Source organism: Metarhizium acridum (genome assembly GCF_019434415.1).
Source record: "Metarhizium acridum strain ARSEF 324 chromosome Unknown scaffold_13, whole genome shotgun sequence".
NCBI lineage: Eukaryota > Fungi > Ascomycota > Sordariomycetes > Hypocreales > Clavicipitaceae > Metarhizium > Metarhizium acridum.
Window position 1 is genome coordinate 193,598 of NW_027094016.1, and position 8,758 is coordinate 202,355.

At 50.6% G+C, this 8,758-nt stretch overlaps 2 protein-coding genes across 2 annotated transcripts; both read left to right on the forward strand.

The window, feature by feature from the left end:
* The first annotated feature begins 763 nt into the window (after nt 1-763).
* On the forward strand, nt 764-4,392 carry J3458_002694 (uncharacterized protein). The gene is made up of 5 exons (XM_066117312.1): nt 764-977; nt 1,037-1,974; nt 2,033-2,160; nt 2,219-2,450; nt 2,502-4,392. Exons 1-5 carry the CDS (start codon nt 801-803, stop codon nt 2,944-2,946), a joined length of 1,920 nt encoding a protein of 639 aa, XP_065977095.1. The 5' UTR covers nt 764-800; the 3' UTR covers nt 2,947-4,392.
* Nucleotides 4,393-7,242: 2,850 nt separating this feature from the next.
* Nucleotides 7,243-8,225, forward strand: J3458_002695 (uncharacterized protein; the record flags this gene model as incomplete). The annotated part of the gene is made up of 2 exons (XM_007814448.2): nt 7,243-7,727; nt 7,784-8,225. 2 exons carry the CDS (start codon nt 7,243-7,245, stop codon nt 8,223-8,225), a joined length of 927 nt encoding a protein of 308 aa, XP_007812639.2.
* Between the last annotated feature and the right edge of the window lie 533 nt (nt 8,226-8,758).

Sequence of the window (8,758 nt, forward strand, 5' to 3'; positions counted from 1 at the left end):
TTTTACGAATGCTCTTGGTAGAGTGTAAAAACGGGTACCCGTGGGCACCCGTGGGTATCCAAGTTTTTCTTGGGTTATTCGTGGGCTACCCATTTTATCATGTAGGTGGTTTGGGTATACCACGGGTAACCTAATATAAAGATAGGTATCTTATAAATACCTATAAACGTATAATAGTATAATATAATAATATAAATTAAATAAATAAATTAATTATAATAATTAACGTTAACTCTTTAATATTTAATTATATTTATAATAATAAGTCTTAAGTTTAAAGTATAAAGTAACATTTAAAGTTACATGGGTCTTATTTAGGTACCTAAAAACACTTAATATTTTTAATAGATAGTTATAGGTACCCTATTTTCCCCCACGAATCCATTTAAGTCTTTTTTTCCTACCTATACCTTACCCCAAGCCCACGGGTAAGCAACCCACACGGGTACCCGTGGACCTTTTACACCCTAGCTCTTGGTGACGAGGGCATGAACGTCGCGGAATCGCTGGGCGCTCACTCTGGTCATCATCTGCATCGGTCTTTGCCGTTCCCTTTATATCACGTGAGGCACTCACCGTGACGCGATGGCTGATTGGGTTTAGTGCAACCCGCGCCCCATATTTCACTAGCAATGGGTGGTGCGGCCCCGGCGCTGACCGTAGAAAAACCGGGGCGCTGTGGGGTAACAGACACACGAACGCACCCGGCGCATTTCTCTCCCTCTGTTTGAGATCCCCGTTCGGACCCTTGTAACTATATACTCTTTGGCCCTGAGTCAGAACATGGTGCATCTGGAATTATGGCACGCAAAAGGAGACAGATCAACTCCAAAGTCCACCAACCTCGACGATTACTTCCGAGTAAGCCCGAAGACCGTCCACATGGCCCCGTACTCCCAACCCCAGCATCGAAATCAACGCGGCGCAAGCACCCGACAAAATCTGCGTGCTTGGCTTGTCAAAGGCGAAAGTCCAAAGTATGACAATGACTTAGTCTCTAGGATCTCGCTTGATGGCTAAGCAAACCTATTGATAGTGTAGCGGGGAACGCCCGATGTGTGCAAGCTGCGCGACCAAAGGCGATACTTGTCTCTACGAAACGGATAGGTCGGGCGAGACGCATTTGCAAGCTATCAGGAGGAAATTTGATGACATGGAGGCGACCAACACCATGTATGAGAAACTTCACGGCCTTCTCCAAGTCGCAAACGAGGCAGATGCGAAACGAGTCTTCGACAAGATTAGGCGTGGCGTAGATATTCAGAGCATACTTGTCCAGAGCAAGAAAACCAGTCCCACGACGCCGCCGAGCACGGCGAGTGACGAATCTCCTGGTTCATGTTTCCAACAATTGCGCTCGTGGAAGCACTGCCGCCCTACTTCAAGCAACAACGGGTTGCCACTCGAAACAGACCAATCAACTATACTGACTCTTCCCCCGCGGCCGCTTGACGCCTACGTTTCTCACTGGCACCAGGATAGGTGGACTCAGATAGGATGGACAAAGGCGCACATACATCACCTTATCGATGCCATTTTTTCTTGGGACTACCTTCCTTTCAGCCTTTTATCTCACGATCTTTTTCTGCAGAGCTTCTACAGCGACTCGAACCAGTTTTGCTCCTCGGCGTTGGTATGCGCCATCCTAGCACTAGCATGTCGCATGGTAAACGAAGATAAAGACGACCTTGAAGTTCTTCCGTCTGGCTGGATTGGGAGCAAAACCTTCTTTGACCAGGCTAATGCAAAGCTACACAAACACCGGTCCAAGGGCCTTCCGGATATACAAGCAATCGGAATACTCGCACTCTATCACCTGCGATGCGGAGAAGAAGTGAAAGCTCAGGAGCATGCTGAAAACTTTATTGCCAGTATCAAAGAGTTTCACGACCCTGACTCTTCAGCTCGCAACAAGGGTGAGCAATACGAGAGAGTGTTGGACATTACCTATTGTGGGGCGGTATCCCTATCTCGGTATGTTGATGAGAGATGCCATGACTCGTGTTGGGTGGCTATTTGACATGTTTTGTAGCATGTTACTTTTAACCACGGGGCGGGTGTTTAATATCCAACTTTCCACCGCCCAAGCACATGCATCCATCCTGAATACGCTTCGTCCCATAATGCATACTAGAAACGGACGTCGTGGGTCTAGTCCAGGTGCGTACTTGAAGACCAGACAAAATAGTCCAAAGTCTACTGGGTAACAGGATAGCAGCCTTGACCCCGGGCGGGCGCAACTTGCAGATGCTCGGTATGCAGTTCATCTCGGGCAAGATTTTCGAGTTGACCGAGTGGGTGTACAATTTTATAGCGTTGGCTCGCTCAAACACCCGAAATGGCTCGAGGAGTGTGAGGGCATTCTACGAAAAGTGTCTGGACTGGTACAAGGAGTTGTTTGCCTATGCTGAAAGTGACTGCGGCAGAACGCCGTTTGTACTATTCGCCCAGTAAGCACATGACGCCAACAAAGGGGCACAGGGACCTAATGGGAAATGCAGCATATATTACCACCACTGCCTCCTGTGTGCTTTTCGGCCCCTCATCGGCAGGGACATGGGAAGTACCGACATCCGGCCATTTTCGATATGCAAAGAGACTGCGCAGTCCGTCTTGGCGCTGACTCAATCCTACGACGACCTTTTCACTCTTCGGCGCGTGTCCGAGCTCATGCCTTATTTCGTTTGCACTGCGGGTATGCTTGGTCTTGGTTTGGAAACGGAGGGCAGGTCCATGAGCTCGGTACATCTACGCCTACAGCACACTGCACAGGAGTACGAAAGACTACCTGTGCAGCAATCTCCCAGTACGGATGATGGCAACGTACGGATTGCATCGCCATACATTACAATGTCGGCGACCGATCACGCGCGTCTGCTGCTTACCAAGATGGGGTCCGCACATCCGGCAGCGAATGCTGCCAGGAACCAGCTTCAAGTAACCTGACGAATCTGGATACTGAGCGGCACACGTCCAGAGCGGACTCGCCGGTGTAGCCATCTTTGCAAGCACCGCCGTCTCTCCTCAATGAGAAATGGGTTCTCGTCATGGGGCAAGCTCACGAAGCTCCTTCCACCAGACCTCTTCCGCAGTCAGTTTCAGGCGCCCGTGGTGCGTTGCGGGAAGCCCGACGCTCCTACAGACGCCCTGAATTGCGTTTGGTGTGGAAGACGAGGGCAGTTTTCAGCTGTTGGTCCAAATTGGTACTGCTGCAGGCAGGCTTTTCATCTCACATGAATTCCTTATGTTTTTACTTCTTTGTTGCATGGGGAAGGAATAAAATGTTATCCACGCAAAGTAACTATGACTGATCACCACGGAGAGATTGGCGTTGATATTACGGGAATAGGGCATCTTGGTCAAATGCTATAAAATTGAGATGGAGAGACTGTGTCAAAGATTCCCCACCCACAAGGGGGGTGGGATAGGATGTAATGAGACTTTACGAACCCCCCGATCTCCCCCCTTCCCCCAAGGACAAAAAAAAGAAAAATAAGGAAAACTCTTCCGACTTTAAGCTATATACAGTGGGCCTTTTCCTATCAACCTGGTCGCACCCTGCTCTGGGAATATTTACTGCAGAGACAGCCCTCCAGTTTCCGTCGCTTTAGCAGTTGGGGGTTGTCGATGTAAGGGACATGTCGTGCACCGGGTCGAGGGGCGCCAGTGACTCTGTCGGGTTTTCTGGTTCGGGGGGGACATGCAAGTATAATATTCCTTGCCCTGATAGCTTGCGGCGTCATGTATGACGGAATTGACTCGTTATTTTTCTGTACCAGGCCCGTCCCAGGCGTCATGATGTGACCGCTTGACACGAAGCCCGATGTTGCACGTCTAGGATGCCCCTGAGCCGGCACAGCAATCCCCGGCGGGGTGTAACTAATTTCATCTCGACGTGGAGACACAGGCATTGTTTCTGTGGCGACACCTAGACCAGAAGGATAAGCTGGAGGATCAGGTGGCTCACTCGTCTCGACAGGCGAGCAACTACCAAATAGGGTCATACCGGCTTCAGGGCACACTAATGGCAGCGAACCGGTGCCTATAGGGGCCATGTCATCCCCAGGAGCGTTGGGGCTGGTTTTTGTCGCTGGCGGATACGTCGCGGGCATGGTGCCGTCGGCGTGCTGATTTTGATACGAAAGCAAGCCCCGATTCTCATCGGTCGTGTTGCCAGATGCCATGAGGAGATTGACAGACACCATGACTTTGCCTTGCGGAGTTTTTATTCCATAAAATTCGCTGTGGTCATATGGAAGAGTCGGCTGCTTCATGACTATACTGTGTCTTGAACTAAGTACACAATGGGCCTTGGTGCTCTAAAGAAATAGGGGCTTGGTCTAAGTAACCCGTTCTTGAGGAAAGCTAAGGCAGCTGATTGTCGTATTTTCTTATTGAAATGGAAATGCATAGAATTGTTCCACCACGTATTTATGTGGCTGGGTGAAGTGGCTTGGATGGACAGATTCCAGTGTATTGCATGAAAAGGCGACGCTTTGGCCCGAGAACGGCGGAGGCTGGTCCGAGTTCAAGCTGCTACTGTTTTGTCGAAACGGCTCAATGCTGCTTTGTTGAGTCCCAACCGACCCGCCAAGGCAGCGGTAAGGAGGGACATGACGGAACCCGCCGAGCAGACTTGCGGGATATTATGACCTGTCCTTCTAGATAACATCCGCCAGAGTGTATCCCTGTCCCAGCCTACACCGTTGTTAAGCCCCTGACGGGGGAACGCTACCTTTTAGGTTTTAGTTGCAACAATGAGGGATGCCTCCAGCACATCTGATTGGTTTGACCGTTCCCAAAGAGAACTGCTAGAAACTGAAAAGGGCGAGGGTCTGACTTCATAGTGCAGCGACGTCATATGTCACCTCGGAGACAACTCCTGGAGCGCAGTAGCCACGCCATGGTGACATCACGGGTGCTTAAAGTAGCATGCCACAAGGCGAGAGAAGGTATATGATCTACGCTCATAACCCTAATAAAGGAAAGAGGGTGCACAAATTGCAGACGGCAATGCGCTGAAGGGAGTTTCAGTCTGTGAGATTATGCGGACCTGGCAAGCTCTTGGGCACGGCAATCAGGGTCACCTTCGGGGACAGCTCCGACGAGCCTGATTGGCCCATTATCGCCGGCCGAAAAGCTCAGCAGGCAAGGACCGGCACTTGGTGGTGTCGCCTGCGAGACAAGTCCCCAGGGCCGGAGTTGCAGTATCGTGGCGTTGCGGAGTCGTCAAGGCAGCACATTTCCGCGATAAAACTACGGGATGCTTTCCACCCAACATTGTCATATCGAAAGCCTTGGCTAAAAATAGCGAGACACTTGCCTGTCTAGCGTGTACCTTGTCTGGGCTGTGGAACTCGGGCAACGTGAGCCGAACCCGGCTACGGTTGTGCACGGTGAACGCCTTGCACTCAACTTTATATGTGCTATTCGAATGAGCGCCATCTGTAGCTTTTTGTAAGGCGAACTTAACCCTCTAATCACCGTCAAGGACCGGAACAGACCTAACAGCAATCTTGACTGGTAGCCTAGGAGAATCCGGACAGCGTTGTAGTCCAGACATTCGCTTCGACGAATTGGCTCTTCAAGGGCAATACGTCCAACATAAAATTATTGCTACGTACTTGTTAAAACTATAATTATTATGCACGTTTCCCGAAGCCGAACAGTGCCAAAGGAGCGACATGCCTCCGCTCATCGAATTCGCAGAGAGCTACGTCCTTTAGCCTCCTGGACTGAATAGTGAGGGCCGGCACTGGAGTCGGCTCAACCAGCTACTTCCGGGCTTCGTTAATTGCCGCTCCGGAAACCCGGCGGTTGGGTCGCATCGTACGACAGAGAGGCACAAATGTGGGACACGTCGTTCTCAAGCACTCAAAGATAGACAAAAGCTAGATATAGTTACAAACGAAAACATGGAGGGCATGACTTGGGCAGTTCTACATGGCGTCTGCTGCTGGGCAGCTTGGCTGTTCACAGTCGGATCCAGCTTGTTCATCGTGTCGGTACTATGCGGACCAGCCGTGATTCGAACCGGCTGCGCCGCAGTAGGCTGGCCCTGCATTGCCCAGAGGCTCCCTGGACGTCATCTCCAGTCTGGCTGCTGTCTATCCGGGGATCGAGGACGTTGCCCAGATGGGAGATGTGTCTTGGCTCATGCTTGTTGCCGGCTCCAACCTAGGTAGCAGGCGGCGGTGCAGCGGTAGCTCCCTGTGCTGATGAAGTCATTCCCGGGCCCAGGACCTGAGCGCCCCCAGATTGGCTATCGACGGTAGGGTCCAGCTTGTTAACAATATCGTGACGGTGTGGCCCTACCGTGCGTGGCGCTGGGCCGGGCTGGTTTGGGCCGGGCTGGTTTGGGCCGCCTCGAGCTCTAGGCCTTGTTTGTTGACTAGTCATTTCGTGATGCACCTCCCAAGTCCAGGAGCGACGGTTGCGTGATCAGTCAATGACACACGTGGTGTGAATGGGGGTATCGCAAAGAACTATAGCGATTGGCAGTGGGTTTAGATGTTGCAATGACTCGTAACGTGGCAGTAGATATGTATAGAAGTCCGCCCAGCGCCAGGCACCAGGAGCATCCGCTATCACGAGCAACTCTCCATGTTTATAACTGCTGTTTCACCATGCCCCTTTGTTGCCCTGTGTGGTCAATTTAGGGCGGCGGTGATGGAAACCATGGTTGTCATAACGACATGCATTGTGTTTAGGGTTGCTTGATCTTATATCATGTCCAAAGGATCACGATCATCATGTCTTAAGACGTGGCCCAAGTAGTCGAGGCCATGATTATTGCCTCTCAGTCATACGGCGAACAGCGACGTCATATTGGCATTTTTACCGTGCGACTTACATTTGAAGTGGTTGTAGAGGTAGAGGGTGCCATCTGTCCCGGAGGGTAGAGGGGGAGGGTTGGTCGTCACAATCAACCACCGACCGTGTCGCGCCATACATGCTCTACGTACTCATTACGTCGCCCATACATCAAGTTGCCACGGAGTCCGTCATCCTGAAAGCACAGCATGATATCATCCAGCAAGTTTGTTTTTCTGCTCTCGCCTCTCCTGACGTCAAGGGAGTATAGCTTTGGGAACAGGATGCATCAACCTGCTTTATCGCGCTCGTGATAAGTGGTTATAAAAAGGGATAAGGTCGGCCGTGAGGTGTGTTGAATTCCAGTCAAAGAAATTCATCATTCAGTCGACTTATTCCTGAAATCAAAATCAGACATCTCGATTTACAATGGAAGCCGCAAAGGAAGCCGTTCACAAAGTCGCCCACCCAACTACATCTGGTGATAAAGGCGGCACTACCCAAGCCAAGCCTGGTCTCGAGCGAGACATGGAACCAAAGCCTACCAAGGTTCACCTCCAGCACAGCGAGGAAGGGCAAGCCCCCTACGTCCCATGTGGGAAGCTCAAAGGCAAGAATGCTGTGATTACTGGCGGAGACTCTGGAATTGGTCGATCCGTGGCAATTCTTTTCGCCATGGAAGGGGCCAAAGTGGCCGTTGTACATCTACCCGCCGAAGAAGAGGATGCACAGCACACAAAAGCCCAGGTAGAAAAGAATGGAGGGGAGATTGTTCTCATTGCCAGCGACTTGAGCCACTCAATCAACTGCACCGATGTGGCCGAAAGGATCAAATCCACATTTGGCACGGTAGATATTCTAGTAAATAATGCCGCTACCCGACACGAAAAGGGCACCATTTCCGATATCTCTGAGTATGTCGATTCACCAGTTCTATCCACTGTATTTCTCAAATGCTAACTAGTTGTAGAGAACAATGGGCTTCTACTTTCCGCGTCAATATCGATTCCTACTTCTACCTGACCAAGGCTATTTTGCCTTTTATGGCCAAGAACGGTTCTATCATCAATAGCGCTTCTGTAGACTCGTATATTGGTGTTCCCAGCCGACTTGACTACGCCACTACCAAGGGTGCCATTATCGCGTTCACGCGCTCATTGTCCAATGATCTTATCAAGAAGGGCATCCGTGTAAATGCCGTTGCTGCTGGGCCAGTTTGGACACCATTGGTTGCTTCGGGGGTGGAAAAATCCGGGCAGCATGGACATGGGTTGGGGAATTGGACGCCAATGGATAGAATCGGCCAGCCAGTTGAAGTTGCCACCAGCTACGTCTTCCTCGCGGGGAGTGACAGTCAGTTCATGAGTGGACAGACACTACATCCCAACGGAGGTATCGTAGTGAACGGCTAAATATTCCGAGAAGGCATCTCCTCACGAGATTCTATCCTACTTAGTCTCAATTTGAACTTCCATACTTGATTTACCTGCTGAAGCCCTAGAACTCAATGCTCAGCTATGTGTATTCTGTAGCCACGCCTTGGTTCAGACTTCCAGAGGCCCGTGAAGCTCCCGTCCGAGCCCAGGGTGCGAGGAATTGGTGGACAAAAAGTCAATTTAAATGCATAAACTTTGAGGGCTTAGCCACGCTTTTACCTTGGTTAGTAGCGAACATCATCGGATCGAAAGAAGCCAGCCATCATTCCGCTTGTCAAATGACATGGGAGATGCCTTGTACGCTTTGAGAATCGGCATGGCGTTTTACATAACATTACCTCGTCTGTTTTTCATCACGCTGAGACTCCTTTGCTACCGAAACCATCTGGGGGGCATGAATCACACACGAGACTACCTTCTCGGTCTCTATTTGCTCATGTAACAAGCTATTAGATGACTCGGAAGATGAGGCGGCTCCCCATTACACCAAGTGCCGTCGCTTTCAGCAG

Excerpts from the sequence above, each read along its gene's own strand:
- J3458_002694 (XM_066117312.1), top strand. The coding sequence starts at position 801 with ATGGCACGCAAAAGGAGACAGATCAACTCCAAAGTCCACCAACCTCGA. Across the intron at positions 1,975-2,032 it reads GGGGCGGTATCCCTATCTCG|CATGTTACTTTTAACCACGG; the intron begins GTATGTTGATGA and ends CATGTTTTGTAG. Across the intron at positions 2,161-2,218 it reads ACGTCGTGGGTCTAGTCCAG|CCTTGACCCCGGGCGGGCGC; the intron begins GTGCGTACTTGA and ends ACAGGATAGCAG.